Genomic DNA, 23,447 nt, shown 5'->3' on the forward strand with positions numbered 1-23,447 from the left:
ACATTTATAAGTGGCCTAAGCTGAGGAATAGGTGCTGGGAAAAGTTTACAAAAACACAATTTAAATGAATTTTTAAATTTTGCATCACATAAGTCTTCATAATGGTCAGATTGTTTAATGAATTAAAAATGATCTCCTACACAAACTCTTAAAAATTATATTATAATATTAATGCAATAATTTTCATATAAATTAATACAGCAAGTACAAGCAGTGATTTCCCCAAGCCTGATTCTACTATATAGATTCTTAAAAGATGTAAATTTACAATATTCCTGGTATCAGAAGATGAAAGTACAGCCTATGTGATAGCATATTAGTTTTTTGTTGTTGTTTTTTGCAAGTGTGCACATTAAAAGCCAAGCTACAAGCACATAACTGGAGTGGGGACAGAGGAAAGGTTTCAATTACTTCCTATCAAAGAAAAAATCTCATAAGCAGAAAAGTAGCACATAGAAAATACCTTAAGATCTCGCCTTTCCAGATGCAAAAGTTCAGAGCCTCGGATGTCATGGCTGATGAAGATTTCTTTGTACTCTCCCAAACTGAGCACTCTCCAGCCAAGCAGCAACTTCATCTGTGCCCCATTTTTGAACTACCAAAGTTAAGAGCAAAACCCCCTTAATTTCTACATGCGCAATTGCATTACAAGCAAAGGTTAGGCCACAGAGAGTGAAAAACAGAGTAGAACACTGCAGTAATAGCAAAAGTCAAATATATTTTTGAGAAAATGGACAGCATCTTTTTTTCATGCAGGTACAGGTAAAGAAAACCTGTGAATGTATGTAAAATAAAGGATAAGGCAATCTGCATTACAGCCATGCTTTCAGCTTCAGCATCAAAACTATCAAGCTGCTAAATACCTAACAATATTAAGAACTGTCCACAAGGTTTGTGCATGTTCTGTTGTACGATAATGGTGATTTATTGGTTTCAGTATTAGTAGAAAAAAATCAGTAGTCACTAAAACAAACAACTGCAGGTCTTAATTCAGGAAATTTTCCATTTGCCATATTAGGCAAATAGCACATTTAAAAGTTCTGTCAACATTGTTCTCTAAGGTTAGCTGCCCACACTAAACTAAGAAAGGACTTTAATAAGGAAGTATGAGTATATAAGCCATTGTTTCAATTTTCATGTATTTTATCCAGTGCTATTTCATTCAGAAGCTAGATATGGCACAAGATGTCTTTGAAGAGTTAGCAACAGCCAATCAATAATTTCAATGAAGCCTCTCAATTTTATTAAGAAGTCTGTGTTCAGTATTCTTTTTTAGCAATTTGGAAGGTTGCTAAAGGGTCCTAAAAGACCCTTATTTGAGATCAATGTAAGAAAGTGTTATGAGGTACTGTGATGTTCCTATATATTAGTGTATATATGGTAAGTGCTGGTTGTTTAGAGTATACATGGTAAGTAGTGAAAGAGGAGGGGGAGTGAATGGGCAATAGAATGCTTGATGATTGGCTGAATGTTTAAAATGGCTGACAGTATAAATGAAAGGATGACAGGTAAATCTGGGTGAATGTGAGGTGGTGAATTGTGGAATCTGGGGGGGAGAAGAGAAAGAGTGGATTGCTTGGTGGGGTTTAGAGAGTTGTTTACCAGGAGGGAGGTGGAGTTCGGATTAGTATTGAGTAAAACCATATGCTTATGTGCCTTAAGAAGAAATCTTGTTAATCTTGTTAGCTTTGTTATCTGTAATAAATACTTAATTTGGTTTACCAAAGGCCTGATCCTTGGCTGGGGTTTCACAGACCAGAAGGGAGGGTAAGGTAATGGCCAAGGCTGAAGGGGAACTGTAACGAATGGTGGCAGCGGTGAAGAGAATAACAATACCAGTATTCAGAGTCTCTGGGAATACTAGTATTGGGACGTTACTGGTGGTTGCCTAGCAGGGGGATCTGTTGAGATCTGTGCTAGAGCGGGGAGAGAAATCATAAGAGAGAGCGGTCCGGACTGGTGGAGTCCCTGGTGGTGCCTAGAGACAGGCAGTAACCACGAGCAGGTAGGAACCTGACAGGGAGAACCAGGGAAGGACGCATCACAGGTACCATGTACACATTCGATAACAATGGGTAAAGAGTATATTTACAGTGTATATAAAATGTAAATGTACTGCCTTCAAGTCGATTCTGACTTATGGCAACCCTATGAACAGGGTTTTCACGGTAAGCGGTATTCAGAGGTGGTTTACCATTGCCTCCCTCTGAGGCTGAGGCAGCGACTGGCCCAAAGTCACCCAGTGAGCTTCGTGGCTGTGTGGGGATTCAAACCCTGGTCTCCCAGGTCGTAGTCCAGCATAAATAACTCTTCTAGTTAGCAATTAAAAGAAACAAGACACCACAGCATATACAATTAGTGGCATTCTAACTTTCTGCTTTCAGGGAATGATTTTTATCAATGGTATTGAACTAAATAATTGTGCAGGCACAAGGATTACCACTAGCACAATGGGACTTTCTCCTACCCATGCACATGCCCTGTACCATCCCCATATCTGCTCCGGAGAATTGGGGGAAAATCCTGAACAGATTTAGGGGGTGAAGGGGGGGCAAGAGGCAGTGAATGTTCCATTGTACAAGAAGAAATCCTTGCGCTGATGGAACTTTCACCTTAGAACCACGTTGAATACAACCCTATGTTGATTACAAGGAATCTTGAGCATTGCTGAGAATTCTGGGGCATGTTCTAGGGTGTATGGTCACATTCATACAGAGCACTGGCTTTTGAACCTCACTGTTTTCTTGCATAAACATGAGATTGAACTCCAGAACACACCTACCCCTTGCCAGCGGCTGCACGTTACAGAGGAAGATGAGAAATAGAGGATAAGGGAAGCTTGCCGGCCATTACTCACTTTCTCATAGAAGATAAACCTCCAAGGAATTTCAGGATTTCCTGAGACACAGTTTGACAACTAATATTAGATTTTAAGGGATAGCTAATCCCATGACAGTCAAATCAGTGAAAGATATGTCATGACATCTAACGGTGAAACAAACACAGAAATCCTCTTTGTACAGTATACATTTGCAAGTCACGTGTGCAAGGACAACATTCAGCTCAAAGCTGAATAAGACAATAACAGTTCATTATCTGAGCAGGTAATGAAATATTTGCACCACATCTCCTTCAAAGCTGTATTATTATTTTTTATAAAGCATACCAAGCTGAGGGCTAGTCTTCTGTCTTTGAACCTTTTCCTTTTTGAACTTTGGTACTATGCGAAATACCGTGCTTCTGTTGTTTCTTTTAGCATATTCCAAAGGAGGATCCTAAAAATAAAGGAGAGGAAAAAGCTACACTGAAAAGCAAATTTCAGAAAGACAGATAATCTCAGCGACAGAACATGCATATAAAGAATGAGAAGAAAGAATATTTGCAGATAAGAACTTTTATTCTTTTTGGCAGGCACTCTAGAAAGACATTCTCTCTAGACAGTAATTCTCAGGGCTCATCCCTTTTCTGGTTTTCTGTGCTCTGATTATGCTGTTTAAGAACATAAGAACATAAGAACAGCCAGTGGCCCATCTGGTCCAGCATCTTGTTCTTGCAGTGGCCTACCGGATGCCCATGGGAAGCCCACAAGCAGAATGTGAGTGCAGGAGCACTCTCCCCTTAAAGATAAATAAGAGATAGTGCCTGTCTACTATTTAAGGGGAGGGAATTCCACAGGTTAGGTACCACAACACTAAGAGTCCACTTCCTATGTTGTATGGAATGGACTTCTTGATAAGATGGTATCTGCAGGAGGCCTTCACCTGCAGAGTGCAGTGATGGACTTGTTATATAAGGGGTAAGACTATCTTTCAGGTATCCTGGTCCCAGACTGCACAGGGCTTTGTTCACCAAAACTAGAACCTTGAATATGGCCTGGTAGCTAATGGGCAGCCAGTGCAATTATTTCAGTAGCAGAGTAACATGCTGGCAATACCCTGCCCCAGTAAGCAGTTGTGCTGCCACATTTTGCACCAGCTGCAGCTTCCAGACCAACCTCAAGGGCAGCCTCATATAGAGCACATTACAGTAATCCAGCCTAGAGGTTACAAGGGCATAGACAACTGTGGTCAGGCTCTCCTGGCCCAGAAACAGACGCAGCTGTCTAATCAGTGTACTGCTGACCCCTCGCCCCAATTCTCCTTCTCCCAAGGGCTTCATATAGATGTTAAACAGCATTGGAGACAAGACAGTACCCTGTGGCACCCCACAGCACAACTGCCAGGGGGCTGAAAGACAATCACCCAATGCTATTCTCTGAGGTAGGCACCTCCAATACCCATCTCACCAAGTCGGTTCAGAAGGATCCCATGGTCAATGATCCTATGGTCAAAAGCCGCTGAGAGATCAAGTAAGAATAACAGGGTGGCATTCCCCCTGTCATTCTCCTGATAAAGGTCATCCATCAGGGCGACCAAGGCCAATTTAGTCCCATAACCAGGCCTAAACCCAGACTGGGTTAGGATAATCTGTTTCATCCAAGAGTAATTGTAATCACTGCATCATGACCCTCTCAATCACCTTTCCTAAAATGGGGGTATTTGTGACTGGGTGGTAGTTGCCACATGTGTACTGCCTTCAAGTCGATTCCAACTTATGGCGACCCTATGAATAGGGTTTTCATGAGGCTGAGAGGCAGTGACTGGCCCAAGGTCACCTAGTACGCTTGATGGCTGTGTGGGGATTCGAACCCTGGTCTCCCAGGTCATAGTCCAACACCTTAACCGTAACACCACACTGGCTGTCAGTTGCCATAAACCAATGGGTCTAAGGTGGGCTTTTTCAGGAGCAGTTAGATCACCACCTCTTTCAGGGCACTGAGACCACTCCCTCTTACAAAGACACACTGACCACACCCTGGATCCTTATCCTCCATGAATTTGTCTAATCTTCTTTTAAAGCCATCCAAGTTGGTGGCCATCACTGCCTCTTATGGGAGCGAATTCCATAATTTAACAATGCACTGTTTTTGTGCTGGTGTTGATTTTATGCTGATATTTATATGGAATTGGCAAAGGACCACTTAATGCTGAATTATTGAAGAGGCGATTGGAAAGCAGAACTTGGCTCAGTTAATAAGCTACAGCAATTCAAGCAATAATTCAGTGAGGCACAGGGCATTAGGGCAGTAATTTAAGTAGACAGAAGCTGAAAGAGGGTATATTATTATTATTTATTAATAATAATAATTTCCAAAAAATTACGCTTATATCCCACCTTTCCTCCAAGGAGCCCAAGATCATATAAGTGGTTCTTTCCACTTCCAATTTTTCTTCATAAGTTAGCCTGGCAGGCTGTGATTGGCTCAAAGTCACCCAGTGAGTTTTGTGACTGAGTAGGGATTTGAATCCTGGTCTCCAAGGTATGGTCTCCAAGTTTAGCACTCTAACTACTATATCATTCTGGCTCTTTTTGCAGACATCATTAATAGTAGGGAAAAATGACAGCCCACCTTCACTGAATTTTTTTTGGAGGAGAGGTATAACTGAAAAGCAGGCAAAAATGTTTACCCGTAGGCCAATTTAAAGTGAGGTCAATCAGTCACCCAATTGGCTGAGATGACTCACAAGAACAGTCTAGGAAGCACTGCCCGCATTATAAATCAGCTTCATTTGCCCACCATGATGTCAGCACACAGCCAAATCTGCCTGATTGTGTAGCATGACTGGCTGAGATAAAGGTAAGAATGCAGAAGATCCCCCTTCCTATCCAGCTCCACCTAAACAGAGCAGTTGAACTCAGCTCAAAAACATACTTCAGGGGAAAAAGGAAGGCTGAACAAAGGAAATATATTTTCAAGGTTTTACATTTGGGGCTGCTATATGGTCGGTTTAAGCAACAACTTACCTGGCCCAAAAAAATGGCAACAGCAAAGATGAATATAATACATAATGAGGTTTTGGATGACAACATAATTTAATTTACTGATCTAAGAAAATGAAAGCAACTTTTGCAAGTTTCACCCACCTCATCATCATTTAGTTGTAGAACATAGAAGAGCCATGGAATCTCAGCAAGCTTTCTTAATTCAGTCTCTAAATTGTGCACAGCTGTTGAAAGCAGCTCTTCATGAGGGGATTCTAACTGCTGCAGAAACAAATCACAAGATGTTATCCTGTAAAAATGATATCTAATTGCCATTTTTTACAATGAAATAGATGTTTCATATGTTCTACGTATTTGGAAAGTTGCTTGTTTAGTATGCATTTGGACACTTCTTAAGATATCGCAACCACGTTCTGTATGATTGTTGCCGAGATCAAGGAACAGGTTTTTGTCTATGTTTGGATACAATTGGCTGTAATTTTGAACCTTTCAAAACTGCACTGATTTTAACCACTAGCTTGTTGTTGTTGCTGTTTATTAGAATTCCCAACCAATGATGAGTACAAAGCTGCTAGTGCTCCTATAAAGCACAGAAATTGAGATCACACATCTTTTTTTAAAAAAAGTAAGAATAATATTCATGTTCCTCCAACTACAATTTGGAGATCAAAACCATGGACATACAGCAGGCCACACTTGTATATGGATTGTAAAATTTTCACTATTTATTTATTAGATTTACATCCCACCCTTTCTCCCAATAGGAACCCAGGGCAGCATTGCACCTAGGCGCTAAAGTTTTATTAAAGCTTCAACCAAATGAAGACATGAATATCAACAATGTATAATACTAAGTCTAACATGCTTTGAATTGATGCACAGATGGGATAAATCATGTCCATCACTCATGTGATCACTCATCAATCATATGCATCACTCTGGATGCACACCTTTAAAGTCTGTATGTGATCATTACTGTAGCAAAAAGATTGTGATCCTGGTTCCCAGAAGGAAGCTGGCCAACCCAAGTTAGCTGGCCTCCTGTGTCCAATGGGAGAAGAACTACATGGTACAGTCCTCCTAGAGGCACCATACGGTAGATTATGCACAATAAAGAAAAGAGAAATCCTTGCATATTGAAAGTAGGATGCGAGGCAGGAAATTTTTTAGCCTAGCTTCTCTCATGTGTTCTACGCATAGTAGATGTCCATCAAAACATGCAGGTCCTCACTTGGGACAGGAAAGACTGTGCTCACATATTTTATTTTGTTTTTATTGGTACAGAATGAGTACACTATCTTCACTAATAGCCCAGATGTTCAGGTGAGTGAAGTTGGCCAAGGTTAAAAAGCCACTAACTACATGTGTTGTCAAGAGGTGGTTAACAGAACCAAATAACATACTTAAATTCTGCTACAAAAGTATTCAGTCCTCCAAGATTATTAATTAATTATTATTATTTGAGCTATTTATATACCGCTTATACACCAGGATTTCTAAGTAGTGTATGTAAACATTTCAAAAAGCATACAGTGGCTAAAATCAATTTAAATTAATCATAAAAACAGAGAACTTCCTTGAAATGCCTGCTGAAATAGAAAAGTCTTTGTCAAGTTCCTAAAGTTCAACAGGAAAGGGGCCTATCTTATCTTAGCTGCGAAGGAGTTCCATAGAATTGGGCCCACAATGTTGAATGCATGGACTCTGATAGACATGTGCTGTGCATCTGAACTATGGAAGATCACTAACAGTAACTGCGCCAAAGATGTCAGTGATCGGGCAGGGATATAAGGAAGGTCCTTAAGATATCCTGGACCCATATTATTAAGGGCCTTGTAAATTAATACAAAAATCTTGAACCTGGCTGGGAAGCATAGGGGCAGCTAGTGCATGCCTTTAAGCACTGGTGTTATGTGCTGGTGGTAGTCTGTCCCAACAGTCTAGCTGCAGGCATTCTGCACCAGCTGGACCATGGCCAAGGGTAGCTCCACACAGAGTGCCTTGCAATAATCAAATCTTGAGGTTACCAATGCATGAATCACTGTGGTGAGGCTATCCCTGGAACCTGCAACCATCCAATGAAGCTGAATGTTCAAAGATCCAGGGCATGCAAAAGGAAGTACTTCTTTACACATCACATAGCGAGACAATGGAATTTGCTTCTACAAGATGTAGTATTGGCTACCAACTTGGATGGCTTTAAAAGAGAATTTGACAAATTCATGGAGGATAAGTCTATCAATGGCTCCTACCCACCATGTCCATGATCTGCCTCATGGTAGTATGCCTCTGTTGCTGGGAATCACTAGAGGGGAGAGTGCTGTCTGTGGTCTTTCCCACTGTGGCCGCTGTGTGAACAGGATGCTGGAGCAGATGGGCCTTTGCCATGATCCAGCAGGGCTCTTCTTATGTTCTTGGGTAACTTTTCCCAAACTGGTGCCCTCCAGATGTTTTGTACTACAACTCGTATCATCCCTCACCATTGACTATGCTGCCAGGGGCTGATGGCAGTTGTACTCCAAAATATCTGGAGGGCACCAGATTGGGGAAGGCTGGCCTAAAGCAAATGCCCTATGTCAAAATGCCTTATGTCAAATACCTGTCAAAATAACATGTTATGTAAACCAGTAAAAAAGGTTCGGTTGTCATCTTACCAAAGGAACTCTTCCTACTAGCAAAGATTCTGTTTCATCATGCAGTGCCTTCATGTTGACAGCTACTTCAAGAGCAGTGTTTCTGGTAAGGCTCTGTAGGAAGAAAAACCAAGGGCCACAAATTTAACTATGAACAGTTTGTAATAATCAAAAATCAAGTAAATGTAAGTGGCTTTTCCTTAAAGAATCTCAGCAAGGTTTTTAACACTTTTGAATGTATTTGTTGAAAGGACATACTGAAATATTGAATAAATAAGAATAGATAAGAGTATGTCAGTGGCTAAACAAGGTCTGACTAATCACTATATAAAAGGTCAGGGAGGAAATCTCCCTCAAGTCAGATAGACTAGTGACTTTGGGAGCTTTATGCAGTGCATGTTTTGGGATCACTTGCTTGAGTCATTTGATGCCACTTGCTCTGCAGCTCATTTGTTTTTAATCTGTAGCACTATGTCATCTAGATGACATAGGCTAATGGTGGGAACAGGAGGGAGAGAAAGGAAGAGCAAAGGAAAATTACTGTTCCCTTGTATGCTGTCTGACACAGTCCTAGAGTCATATGTATTTTTTATCTGGAAGCCGCCATGAGTTCCAGTTTTGGAAAAATGGCGGGGTATAAATAAAGATAATAATAATAACAACAACAACAACAACAATACAATGCATCAACACCTTCAATCATTTTCAATGTCAGAAAATGCTAAATGACAGAAACATTCCTCCACAGCCTGAAACTCTACTTAAACTTGAGATGCATGGTGCAGATAAATAGCATTTAAAACATTCTATATAGTAAATACTTCATTTTATATCAGCAATAATGAAGATGATAAAACAGCAATGCATTTTGTTTAAAACATCCACTGAGCAGGTATTATTGTTCTCTCTCTCTTTTTTTATTGACAAGGACAAGGTGCTTGCAGCCAACCATGTGTTCCCTTGACCATTGCTCCTCTTGGTTTATTAAACCTCACCGGGGGGGGGGGAGGCTATGACTAAATGGATCCACAGTGTGGTCAATGCATCTTTGCTAGAGGGAATAGTCCAGGCTGTCTTGAAAGAGGTGGTGATTCAACCACTCCTAAAAAAAACCCACTCTAGACCTACTGGTTTGTGACTACCACCTGGTCACAAATACCCCCTTTTGGGGGAACATGATCAAGAGGGTTGTGGTGTGATAGTTTGTTTATTTATTTATTTATTATTTGATATATATATCTCACCCTTCCTCCCAGCAGGAGCCCAAGTATTTATGCCCAGTTGCAAGTATTCATGGATGAAACAGATTATCTTGACCTAATCCAATCTGGGCTCAGGCCTGGTTACTGGACTGAATCAGCCTTGATTGATGGATGACCTTGGTTGCCCTGATGGATGACTTTTATCAGGAGAAGGATGGGGAAGTGCTGTTAAGAATAACCCTGTTATTCTTAATCTTGCAGCGGCTTTTGATACCACTGAATATGGTATCTTTCTAAACCAGTTCTGTGAGATGGGCACTGGGGGTACCATTTTACACTGGTTCTAATCCTATCTCTGGAAATGGTTTCAGAGAACAGCATTGGGCGTTTCTTTCTCAGCCCCCTGGCAGCTGTATTGTGGGGTGATGCAGGGTACCATTCTGTCCCCAATACTATTTAACATCTACATGAAATTGTTGGGACCAGTCATCAGGAGATTTGGGTTAGGTGTTATTAGTGAACCTAGTATGCTAGTAAAGCCTGACAATCGGCAGGTCCAGATGGCATCCATTTGAGAATTCTCAAAGAACTCAGATGTGAAATTGCTGATCTTCTAACAAAAATGTGTAGCTTGTCCCTAAGATCAGTCTCCACACCTGCGGACTGGGCAATGGCAGTACTCTGCCACATTTTGCACTAGCAATTGCAACACCAATTTTTAAAAAGGGATCCATGAGGATACCTGAAAATTACAGGTCGGATAGCTTAATGTCTGTTCCAGGAAAACTGGTGAAAAGTATTGTTAAACATAAAATAACCAAGACTTGCTGAAGCAGAACTAGCATGGCTTCTGCAAGAGCAAGTCCTGTCTCACTAACCTATTTAAGTTCTTTGAAAGTGTCAACAAGCATATAGATGTGATCCAGTTGCGATAGTACACTAGAACTTTCAAATGCCTTCAACAATGTACCTCACCAAAAACTCCTGAATAAGCTTAGCAGTAATGGAAAAAGAGGTGAGGTTCTCTTTTGGATCAAGAACTGGTTAAGTGGCAGGAAGCATGGAGCAGGAATAACTAGACAGTTCTCCCAATGGAGGGATGTAGAAAGTGGAGTGCCCCAAGGATCTGCATTGGGACCTATGGTTTTTAATTTATTCATTAACAAGCTAGAGTTTGAATGGTTTTAATATTGGATATAGTTTAATTCTATTTTAATGTAGATTGGTCCATTGGACTCACCTGAAGGGTGATTTTCACAGGTACGCCTGCCATCAACTTGGGCTTTACTGCCATCTAGCGTCCGAAGACAAGAATGCACTCGAGTTAAAACCTGGGGCTCGGCCCCTCCCACTCCATTTCATTCGCGACGAGTCCGAAGAGGCATATCTGAAAAGAACAGAGGCCGCAGGCCCAAACAGCAAGGAAAACAGAGAAAAAGCATGACAACATGTAGAACACAGAACTTGCAACCGAAGCATGGAGGTTTTAACCGAGGGGAAACAGAGCAAGGCACAACACCTTACGACAAATAGACTATAAAGATGGAACCAATCAACCAGAGACCCCCACAAGGAAGGGACGTGATGGCAGGCGTACCTGTGAAAATCACCCTTCAGGTGAGTCCAATGGACCATTTTCCACAGGTAGCCTGCCATCAACTTGGGATGTACCAAAGCAGCCCCCTAATCGGGAGGGACTACACACAGCTTACTATTCAGAAAGAACATGTTGGAGGACACATCTCCCGAAGGAGGCGTCAGCAGAAGCATATCTGTCGATCTTATAATGCTTCACAAATGAGTTAGGAGTAGACCAAACCACAGCTCTACATATGTCTGCAAGGGGTGCATAAGTTAGAAACGCAGCCGAAGTGGCCGCTGATCTAGTGGAGTGAGCCGTGATGTTAGCCGGCACTGGAAGGTTAAGGGACTGATAAGCCAGAGCAATGCAGACCCGCAACCAGCAGGACAATGTGGATTTGGAGACCTTTTTCCCCAGGGTCCTAGGGTGAAAGGATACGAATAAGGAATCTGTCTGCCTAATGTCTTGGGTGCGAGATAGATACAGTTTGAGGGCTCTCTGAACATCCAGCGAATGCCAGGCCTTTTCCAGGGGATGCACCGGCTTTGGGCAGAATGATGGAAGCACAATGTCCTGGCTACAATGGAATAAGGAGTTGACCTTGGGGCAGAAGGATGGATCTGGTCGCAAGACCACAGAATCCTTATGAAAAATGCAGAGATGACGGGCTGAGGACAGGGCGTGTAGTTCTGAGATCCGTCTCGCGCAGGTAATGGCAACAAGGAACAGGACCTTGAAAGATAACAGTCTGAGCGGCACTGAGGCAAGCGGTTCAAACGGAGGGCGCTGTAGGGCAGGCAGGACCTTCGAGAGGCTCCAGGAAGGAAAGTAGTGGCGCACAGCTGGTGAGAGGTGGGCGGCTCCTCTTAAAAAGCGTTTGATAAGTGGATGAGCTCCCAAAGGGGCGGTCGATAAGGAGATGGACAGTATGGAAGAGATGGTGGAAGCATGGCGACACAGGGTGTTCAGCCGCAGTCCCTTAGACAGTCCTCTGTATAAGAACTGGAGAACGTGCTGAACAGTGGCTTGAGAAGCTGGAAAGCCCTTAGAGGAGCACCATTTGGAAAATGCACGCCATGTACTCCGATAAATGCGATTTGTCGACGGTCATCTTGATGCTAGAATAGTATCCGCTACTCCCTGGGAAAGTCCCGCAGTGGTCAGCTGCTGCCGTTCAAAAGCCAGGCCGTCAAACTCAGCCAGGCCGGGTCCAGATGCCAAATTCTTCCCTGAACTAGAAGATCCGGCCTGACAGGGAGGGTCCAGGGATCCGTGACTGACAGTGAGAGAAGATCCGAGAACCAAGGTCGGCGAGGCCAGTATGGGGCTATCAGGAGAAGCCGAGCCCCCTTGTGCCGGAGCTTCATCAGTGTCTTGCCCAGTAAGGAGATCGGGGGGAAGGCGTACAGGAGGCCGCTTGGCCAAGGTGCCGTCAACGCATCCACTGCTTCCGCCGTCGGCTCCAGGTACCTCGAGAAGAAGCGAGGCAGCTGGCAGTTGTGGCTCGACGCGAAGAGGTCCACCGAGAGGGCGCCGAATCTGAGTTGGACAGGTTGGACAGGTCGAACACTGTCGGATGAAGCTTCCACTCTCCTGGGCGTACATGCTGCCCGCTGAGCCAATCGGCGGTGACGTTCAGCAGCCCGCTGAGGTGTTCCACCCATATAGATAGTAGGTGTTTTTCGGCCCAGCCGAAGATTTGGGCCGCCTCTGCCTGAAGAGCTCTGGACCTGGTCCCCCCCTGCCTGTTGAGATGAGATTTCACGCAAACGTTGTCCGTTTGGATCAGCACGTGCTGCAGGGAGAACAGTGGCTGGAAATGTCGAAAGGCAAGATGAACCACCCTGAGCTCCAACCAGTTTATGTTGTGAGTTAGGTCTACTGGGGACCACACTTCCTGGACAAAGCTGGCGTTGCAGTGTGCTCCCCAGCCTGATAGGCTGGCATCTGTAGTGATGATAACCCTGACAGGCTCCCTGAAGGGCGTACCCTTGCTGAGATGTGCCGTCACTGTCCACCAGCGGAAAGAGGCCCTCAGAGAGGGTGCCAGCGGAATCACGCGGTGATTGGACTTGGCAATGTCCCCCTGAAAGGGTAGGAGGGCCCATTGTAAAGTTCTCGTGTGATGTCGAGCCCACGGGACAATATGAATGGTGGAGACCAGCATCCCTAGCATCTGGGCCAGAAGCATGATGTCTGCCCTGGAGCGATGAGTCAGAAAGGTTGCCATGGCTGTGATGGAGGCGATACGGTCTGGCGACAGGAAGATCATAGCTAGGGACGTGTCCAGTATGGCTCCCAGGTACAGGAGGTGCTGGGTTGGCTGAAGATGACTCTTTTCCATGTTGACTAGCCAGCCGTGCAAAGTTAGGACATCTAGAGAAAACTGGAGCTGTCTGTTGGCTAGGTCCCAGGAGCACGCTCGGAGGAGAAGGTCGTCCAGGTAGGGGTAAATATGCACCCCCTGTAGGCGGAGAAAGGCTACCATGGTGGCCATCACTTTGGTAAAGACTCGAGGAGCCGATGTAAGGCTGAATGGCATGGCACGGTACTGGAAGTGGTGTTGGCCAAGGGAGAATCTGAGGAAAGGTCTGTGAGCCGGTCAGATTGGGATGTGTAAGTAGGCGTCCTTCAGGTCGACGGATGCTAGGAAATCCCCTTGTTGCAGAGCTTCCACAATTGAGGCCAGTGACTCCATCTTGAAACGGCGGTACTTGACAAAGCGGTTGACAAATTTGAGGTCTAAGACCGCCCTCCATGAAAAATCTCGCTTGGGAACTGCGAAGAGGACGGAGTAGATGCCTTGCAGCCTTTCGGATGGAGGAACTGGCTCTATAGCGGCTATGTCTAGCAGATGACGTAGGGCATCCTGCATAACCGTCCTGCGTGACTTGGAGATGGGGGAGAGGCAAAAACTGTCCGGGGGGTCCGCCAAAATTCTATGTTGTACCCCTGGGTGAAGATGACCCTGACCCAGGAGTGTGTGTCAGGGTGAGCCAGGAGCTTGTGTAAGAGGCCAGTCTGCCTCCTATGGGGATGACGTCAGAACTGCCTACGCTGACGGGCTCCTCTGCCATAGGAAGAGGAGGAGGCTTTCCTGTTTTGATATTGGGGTCTGCCCTGGAAGCGTTGTCTAGGCCAGGGTGCCCTGGAGGAGCGAAAGTCTGTGGACCTGGCGTCTCGTCCCCGCCCACCAGGCCGCCCCCCCCGAAAGGGCTGGAAGGAGCAGTAAGGAGTAAATCACCGAAAGGGTCTGCGGTCATCCCTTTTGACTGTGGCCAAGGTAGGTTTACAATTGTCCTTGGGGTCAACCAAGACCGCTTTAAGAGCATCATCACCAAAGAGCATGGAGCCCGAGTATGGGGCCATGGACAGGTTAGTTCTGGCGGCAGTGTCGGCATCCCAATGTCAGAGCCATAGGGTTCATCGAGCGACTATCTCAGCAGCAAGGGCCCGTGCTCCTTGGTGGGTAGCGTCCAAAGTAGCATCAGCCACGAAGGCAGCAGCTTTATGCAATTTGAGTAAGCTTTTATGTAACTTGGCGGGATCAGGATTGGGATCGTCCAACAGGTCATCAAGCCACATCATGGAGGCTCGTAAGAAGATGGAGGAAGCGGCGGAGGCCCGGATGGAGTGGGCAGATGCCTCGTGGTTTTTACATAGTATGAAGTCAAGCCACCTCTCAGAGGGGTCTTTAAGCTGAGATTCTCCCTCTTTAGGGAGGAGAGATCGAGACACAAGATCGGAGATAGGCTGGTCCGGGGTCAATGGGTACAGTTTGTTGGCCAACGGTGAGAAGCGACGTGGGCGCAAGGGGCGGGCCCATTCTTCCCTGGCTAGCTTGTTAATGGGATCTGGCACAGGGATAAAATGATCCGCTGATCTGGGAGACTTTAGAACTCTAGCACCCTTGACTGGGGGGGTGGTAGGTTGTGTTTGAGCAGGTTGAATGCCCAGGGCATCCATTACCCTGTGTGAGAGTGGGGGATAATCAGCCGAGTCGAAGAGGCGATAGGAGAAGTCCTCATCTAGATCAGATTCTCCACTCCACTCATCAGGATCAGCCTGCAGGAAAGGTAAGTAATCCTGCATCTCCGAGGGCTCACCGCCAAGTCTGCCTCTAGAGACATCAAACGGATTAGGTGAGGAGGGAGGGATATCCTCATAACAAGCCGGTTGCCTTACAGAGCTGGACTGCCGTGAAACTCCGGGCTGGGGTGACAGCTGTGCTTGGGGCAGAAGTTGAGCTTGGGAGAGACACCCTAGTACCTCTCGCAGCTGTAAAAGGAATTCCGGAGACAACTGGAGCCCTGAAGGAGGAGCAGAGGGCACAGGATGCTCTTGTGTAGGCAAAAGAGGCTGCACTGGAGGAGTCGGAGGAAGCAGAGGGACATCGGAACGTGGAGGCTGACTGGGGAAGCCTTCAAATTCATCCTCTGACGACCCAGAGGGAGATTGAAAAAGAGTGGGTATTGTTTCTTGTGAAGGTTTCTCTAAGGACGGAGCTGAAACGTAACGGGCCCTCTTAGGAGCGCCATGGTGAGATAAATGTTTAGTCTTGGCTAAGGCCTTAGAGTGCTTATGCTTGGAAGGCTTGTGCTGAGGTAAAGCGATGCGCTGGTGGCTTGGCCCTGTGGAGTGCACCTCCTGAGGCTGCCGGTCTGCCATGGTGGAGTCTAGATACACGCACACAATGGGGAAGGTGCGGTAACACTTGTATGCTGAGAGGTGATGAGAAGTAGGCTGTGCACTAGGGTGCCAGGTGCCAAGAGAAAAAAGACTTGTTCGCTATGGCACTGCAAATAAGGAGGGAGTGGGAACTCACCACAGGAGAGGCACTAATATCGCCCTGATCAGTCAGGGAGCCAAAAAAAGAAAAAGAAAAAGGTAAATCAAGCTGCAATATTGGCCACTGGCTAAGTACACACACACAATGGGGAAGGTGTGAGACCGCTACAATACACTGCCAGGAAAAGATTGCCTTTTGAAAAAATGCAGTGTGGCCCAAGGCTAAATACACACACACAATGGGGAAGGTGCGTTACCGCCAATGTGCACAGAGAGACTAGATTATCGTTACAAAAAATTGCGTATAACAAAGTTGAGTGCACAGCAGTATATACACACGCACAATGGGGAAGGTGTGGTATCTCAAAAAACACAGCTTGCTCAAAATGTGCAGCACTCTGCTGCAGATTGGTATTGCAACCCTTGGAAAAGGCACTGAAAAAGAGCTGGATAATAAAAACAAATAGGAAAAAACAAGAGCCAAAAAACAAAAACAAAAGACAAAAAATGAGGCTAAGAAATAAAAGGAGTACTGGAAACCAGACCTCCTAAAAAAGGCCCCTGCAAGGGTTAACGGCCGCCGGAAAGAAACGCTGCTGGCTAGGGCCGAGCAAGGAGCCCGCACACGGTTACGAGCCACCAGAGGAGCCGTGGCGGCATGGAGAAAACAAAAAACGCCGCTTCCAGAAGACGGAGACCAGAAGAAGCAGCCCAGCCGGGGGAAAAAGGGGCTGCAAAGTCCTGTTAAGAGGGCGAAAAAATGCTGCCCAGGAGCCGGCACGGGAGGACAGCTGAGGAGGGAGCCTCAGCTGCGAGCTACCCTACTCCAAAGAAATGGCCCCAGGAGGGGGGGGAACCGCAGCCACAGATCCCCCGAACAAGAAGTGAGCAGCCGCCGCTGTTAAAGGAGGCCGCAGCCGCGCGCCCCCAAACGAAGGGGAGGCAAAAAACTAAAGGGAAGCAGCCGCACTGCAACCACAAACTGAAAGGGATCAAAGAAAAAAGCAAAAAACAAGAAAAAATGAGCGAAAAGCTCCCGAAAGGGGGGGAAAAAAAAGACACAAAAGTCCCACACACTCCTAACCAAAAAAGGGGAGGGGGGAATACAAAGGGAACAGCAAATATCAGAACAAAGAGAAACTTAGCTACACTAGTCAGGAATCCAAGTTCTTCGGATGAAGGCAAGAATGGAATGGAGTGGGAGGGGCCGAGTCCCAGGTTTTAACTTGAGTGCATTCTTGCCTTCGGACGCTAGATGGCAGTAAAGCCCAAGTTGATGGCAGGCTACCTGTGGAAAATTTGTATGTTTTAATTATATGTGTTTTTATCTGGAAGCCGCAGTGAGTTCCAGTGTTGGAAGGATGGCGAGATATAAATAAAGAAGAAGAATAATAGAGTTAGGAGTGAGAAGTGAGGTGGTCTAGTTTGCTGATAATACTAAATTGTTTGGGGTCATTATAACAAAAAGGGACTGCAAAGAGCACCAAAAGGATCTCTCCAGACTAAATGAATGGGCAGTATAATAGCAAATGCAATTCAATGTAAACTAGTCTAAAGTGCTGCATGTCCGGGGGAGGGGGTGGACATTTTAATTTCACATATACGATCATGGGGTCTGAACTAGTGATGATGCATCAGGAATGAGACCTTGTGGTCATAGTGGATAGTTTGATGAAGATGTCATCCCAGCACACAGCAGTTGTGAAAAGGGCAAATTCCATCATAGGGATCAGTAGGAAAGGAATGACGATAAAACTGCAATGATCATAATACCGTTATACAAAACTATGGTGTATTACATTTGGACTTCTGTGTACAGTTCTGGTCACTTCACCTCAAAAAGGATATCGTAGAGTTGGAAAAGATTCAGAGAAGGGCAACCAACATGATTAAGGGGATGGAGTGATTCCTCTATGAGGAAAGGTTGCAGCATTTGAGGCTTTTTACTTTAAAGAAAAGATGAATAGGAGGCAACATGATAGAAGTGTATAAAATTATGCATGGCATGGAGAAAGTGGATACAGAAATGTTTTTCCCCTCTCACAATAACTAGAACACATGGATATCCAATAAAGCTGAATGTTGAAGGATTCAGGACAGACAAAACAAAGTGCATTACATAGCACATAGTTAAACTATAGCATTTGCTTCCACAGGAGGCAGTGAAGGACACCAATTTGGATGTCTTTAAAACAGTGTTAGACATATTCATGCAGGATAAGGCTATCACTGGCTACTAGCCATGATGGCTATGTTCTACCTCCGTGGTCAGAGGCAGTATGCTTCTGAATACCACCTGCTGGAAAACCGAGGAGGAGAGCGCACTCTTGCACACAGATCCTCCTTGTAGGCTTCCCATAGGCTCTTATTTCAGTAGGCTCTTCTTATGTTGATATAGTGATGATACCCAACTTTATTCTTTGTAACATATACATCAGGAGAGGTCATGCAAGCTGTGGACTGGTACCTGAGCTTGGTGGTGTGCTGGATGATGGCCAATAAACTGAATCTGAATCCTGGCAAGATGGAGGTACTGTGGGTGAGCAGTTCCTGAGTCCACAAAGCTGGTCAATTATCTGCTTTGGCTGCAGTCATACTCCCCCTGAAAAATCAGGTTTGTAGTCTGGGAGTGCTCCTGGATCCACTTCTGTCATCAGAGTGATCTCAGTGGCTAGAAGTGCCTTTTACCAGTTTTGGCTGGTAAGAAAACTATGGCTGTTTCTGGACTCAGATAGCCTGACCACTGTTGTCCATGTGCTCGTAACCTCCAGAATGGTTTGTTGCAACGTGCTGTATGTGAGGATGCTTTTTAGGCTGACCTGGAAGCTGCAGCTAGTGCAAAATGTGGCAGAGTACTGCCATCATATTATGTTGTTTCTGAAAGAATTGCACTGGCTGCCAATTAGCTACTGGGCTAAGTTCAGGATGGTACTGGTGTACCAGCTTGGGGCCAGGATATCTAAAAGATCATAAAAACATAAGAAGAACCAGCTGGATCAGGCCAAAAGCCCATTTAGTCCAGCATCCTGTTTTCACAGTGGCTAACCATGGGAAGCTCACACAATAGTGGTACCCATCCTTTGGAACACCACAATTTCTGTTGTCTTTCTCTTTCAACAAGCCTTTTAAGTGGAGATTGTTATTCAAGTTGGTATCTATATTGGATTTGAAATGGATTTTATATATGTAATTGTTTAAATATGTAATTGGCTTTTTCTTATTGTTTTTAGATTGTGTTTATATATGTGATTGTCTTAACTGTTTTTATATATGTAATTTATATATATATATATTATTGTACTGTAAATTGCTTCAAGATATCCCACAGGAAGCGATCCATAAATGAAATAAAGAATAAAATAATAATATTTAGCAAGCCCCATAAAGTTCCTTTACCTCAGAAAAGCTTGGACTGGCTTTATTTAATGCATGAGAGCATGCATTTACAGCATGAGCCAGCTCTTGTTCCAACAAGCTGTGTATCTTTGCAGCATCACAGATTCTTCAAGGAAGGTCAGGGGTGGGGAGAGAAAAAGGCAATTAGAAATGCATTGCCTGTTGATAAACAGCTGCCTGAACACATTGGCAAAAAGAAAATAAATCTATGCATGTATAGTACATCCAGCCTAGCCATTTTTAGCAGTATTCGCTATACAGAATTGTATACAAAGGGATGCAACACACACAGTTTTCCCAACATTCCTGCATCATCTTGGAGCATTATTTATCTGTCATGTGGTTCCCCTTCCCTTATTTTACCCATAGCACTGCATCATATGAGTGTGCACATGCACGTGTGCATACCAACATTTGCACAGGTGCAAAGTTGGTGTGAGAAGAAACAGATTAAAAGCCAGAGTAGTCTGTATGTATACAAAATGTACAAAGATTTGTGCCAGGGTTAAAATTGAAATAAAATACATTGCGACATGAGTGGTGGTCTGGATACAGTTTAAAAAGGAAACAACACTTTCTTTTCCTATGTTACCGAGTCATATTGTTTCGCATATGTAATATTTGAAAAATCCAGACCTTATTCTTTGCTCCCTTGGCTAAATCTTCAGGTCACACTGTGGGGTCTCTTCTCCCTGACCTTCTCTTGTCACAACTCAGTCTTCTTTCTTTATGCAGAACTCCACTGCCATCATCATCCACAACCCTTCTTCAGATCATGATGCCCCTCAAATCCCTGGATATCCTTTCTCTTTTGAATGCATCACAAACTATTTTTCAGTATGCTACAAGTCAAATAATTATCACTTCCAAAAAGAGGGAAGTGAAATCAGGTCAATGGCTGACCAAGGCATCTGCATCCTGGTTGGCAGGAGGTTGTTATTTTCAATTAAGGGGTGAACATATTCAGACCTCCCAGAATCAGGACTCAGTGGATTGTATTCAGTGCAGCACTAAGATGAATGTTCCACCAGTGCAAGGATTTCTCCTTGTGCAAGAGAATGTTCTCTCCCTCTCCTCTCCTTCCTCCTAAATCTGTTTTAGGGGCTCCCCCAACATTCTAGATCTGGGGACAATGCAGGGTGCATGCAGGGGGGGATTATTTTGTGCTACTGCTAATCCTCGCACTAGAGTAAGAACTTATTTGACTACTGCTCAATATCCTCAAGTATCAAAGAGATCAACCTTTCTCAACTGGATTTTATCAACTCCCAGCTCACATGTCACCAACCAAGACCATCCCTTGAATCAGAAGACAAGGTGCACTGAAACTGATCCAAAGTTTGGAGAAAATAGGTTTTTGGAAAAACAGCAAAAGATTGGAAATAAGTTGGATCCTGACACTTCACTTGAGGAATGGGGGAACAATTTTTGATGACATTTCCTTCCCCTGCAAAGCCTGGAAAAAACGGATACATTAACTATACTGTGAGCTGCCTAGGAAGTACTGATCAAATTCAAAAGTTTTGACACCAACTGTGTGAACTTAGCATGCATGGAGATCAGTTCAATGCTAAATGGAGTGTGTGCTTTGGGAATCCAGTATAAAGAACATGCTAGAGTCAATAATGGCAAAACAGGATTTGCAGAATCAATCCACTGACATTATAATTTCTGAAAATGTTTAGATCTAAGTTATGGTACATTAGATGCAAAGACAATTGTCAGACCTCGATCTTGTCATGTTTAAGGCCTAGTGAAAGAAGGAAGGCGAAAGTACCTGGTAATTAATTCTTCTGCAGCCTGAGAAGACAACTGGATCTGCAAAGCCTCTTCATCAGTAGCCAGTTCCACAGTCTGTTGAGGGTACAAAGGTGATCTCAGGACTGGCTTGCAGGAATCATACTTCTGTTTGTCTTCCCAGGATTTCAGTGTACTCTCAAAGGCCTGTTTAGAATTGAATAAGTTACATGCCGATTCTTCCATATATGATCATTATGTACACAAAAAATAATAGTTATACTTTAAAAGTAGTTGCTCTATTAATTTTTACAGTAACTAACAAACCAAATCCTAATTTTTGTTTGTGAACATGTGTGTGCTTATGTAGACTAGGAAGAATCATATCATCCCTGATGACCACACACACACACACACACACACACACAACACACACAGAGACAGAGAGAGAACGTAAGAACAGCCTGCTGGATCAGGCCAGTGGCTCATCTGGTCCAGCATCCGTTCTCACAGTAGCCAACCAGATGCCTATGGGAAGTCTGAAAGCAGAACCTGAGTGCAAGAGCACTTCTCCTCCTGCGGTTTCCAATAGCATACTGCCTCCGACTTTTATTTTTGCATATTTTTTCTTAATGCAGAGAGAAATAAAATTCCTCACAATTTATATAGAAGACATTATATATTAGACAAAAGATCCTTTCTGTCACATACTCTGTCTCGTGTTAGCATCTGTGCTCTGTTTTTATGCACAATTTTAATTATTCCTGGGGGTTGGATCCATGCCTCTCCATCCACTTGCACGGGGACTCCTTCATCTCCAAGTATGGTGATCTTTACTGACCGGCACTGGAAGAGAGTAAATAGACTTCAATGTAGAAAAATATGTTCATGATGATTCCCATGAAGAACTGTAGTTATTAGCAGCTATGTCTCCTGTCCAGGTACATGTCAAGGGCAAAAAGCTATTGCATTTTGGCATTTATGATGATTTGTTACACACTTAAAATGAAAACAAAAAGTCAACACTTGATTCATGTGCACTTTAGCAGATTTATGGGCTACGGTACAAGCCTATTTCTTTCTTCCTGGACAGCATACCTGGGCTATCCTGTGGTGCTGTAGCTTGATAACACGGGAAACGGCCATCTGCATGCTGCCAAATACTGCAACAACCTCCAAGATCTTATCATCAAATGATGGTGCCCCAAATATCTGATGAGAGAGAACGAAACGCAAGTCTTGCCTTACAGTTCTGACAGACGCCTACAAGCTTCTAACAGCCTTTCCCAACATTTGGGGGTCCCCAGATGTTGTTGGACTACAACTCCCATCAGCCCCAGCTGGCATGGTCAATTGTCAGGAATGACGGGAATTGTAGTCCAGCAACATCTGGGGATCCAAAGGTTGGGAAAGCTGCTCTATAACTCTTCAAGGACACAAGCACTTGAATACCAGTACTAATGGAATTTAGAAATTACATCATGTACTCCAGCATATAAAGAAGCATCTTTTAAACTTCAATTAAGAAGTTAAGCATTGGGAACACAGTGCAGGTATAGCCTGTTGGGGCAATTCTATCACATTCCTTGGGACTATTTAAGACCAGTGTCCTGTGAGAGAAAGCAGAATGAAGAAGCCGAGGCCAGGGAGATCATGCCATCAGCTCCTGAAGGGTCCATCAGTCAGCCTGATAAAGCTATTGGGACAGCCCTTCCCCCATCCTTCCCATGGCTACTTAAGACCTGAAAGATCTATCAGTCTGCCCGGGAACCTTTTTGTTGTATATTTTGTAAATTTTATTTTATTTTAAAATAGCAAAAGATCATAGATTGTATTAGATAAATAATAAATATGTAGGAATTTTAAAAGACAAAGAATTCAAACCTGAACAAACCACACACTGTCAATAAAACCAGCAAAAAGACTTCAAAAAGACCACCATCACAGTACTTACATCATCCTCCTTGGTTCCACCCCAGAAATTAGTGCCACCAGCATAGCTTGGGATATTCAAAACAGCTATGCCTTGAAGACTTGGGAGGGGGATATATTGTCCATCACACTGCAATGCATAAAATACTATATAAATAATCACTGAAATAATTTACTATTTCCTTTAATCACAGGATTATACTGGACCTAAAGATAATCTAGTCCAGTTTACTATCTTTAGCCAGGATGTTCTATGCATATTATTTATTTATTTATTATTTGATTTATATCCCGCCCTTCCTCCCAGCAGGAGCTGAGATCAACATACATCAACTCTCTGCACATTACTCCCTC

The 23,447-nt window shown here is 44.0% G+C and overlaps 1 protein-coding gene across 1 annotated transcript in view; it reads right to left on the reverse strand.

Moving 5' to 3' along the window:
* Window positions 1-23,447, reverse strand: part of DGKH (diacylglycerol kinase eta) — a 247,107-nt gene that overhangs the window by 72,857 nt on the left and 150,803 nt on the right. The window contains 10 exon segments of the mRNA XM_061629909.1: window positions 464-553; window positions 555-595; window positions 3,167-3,275; window positions 5,965-6,084; window positions 8,478-8,570; window positions 19,425-19,530; window positions 21,202-21,368; window positions 21,873-22,007; window positions 22,260-22,373; window positions 23,116-23,223. Coding sequence (XP_061485893.1) covers window positions 464-553; window positions 555-595; window positions 3,167-3,275; window positions 5,965-6,084; window positions 8,478-8,570; window positions 19,425-19,530; window positions 21,202-21,368; window positions 21,873-22,007; window positions 22,260-22,373; window positions 23,116-23,223 — 1,083 coding nt within the window.

Source organism: Rhineura floridana, chromosome 5 (assembly GCF_030035675.1).
Source record: "Rhineura floridana isolate rRhiFlo1 chromosome 5, rRhiFlo1.hap2, whole genome shotgun sequence".
Taxonomy (NCBI): Eukaryota; Metazoa; Chordata; class Lepidosauria; order Squamata; family Rhineuridae; genus Rhineura; species Rhineura floridana.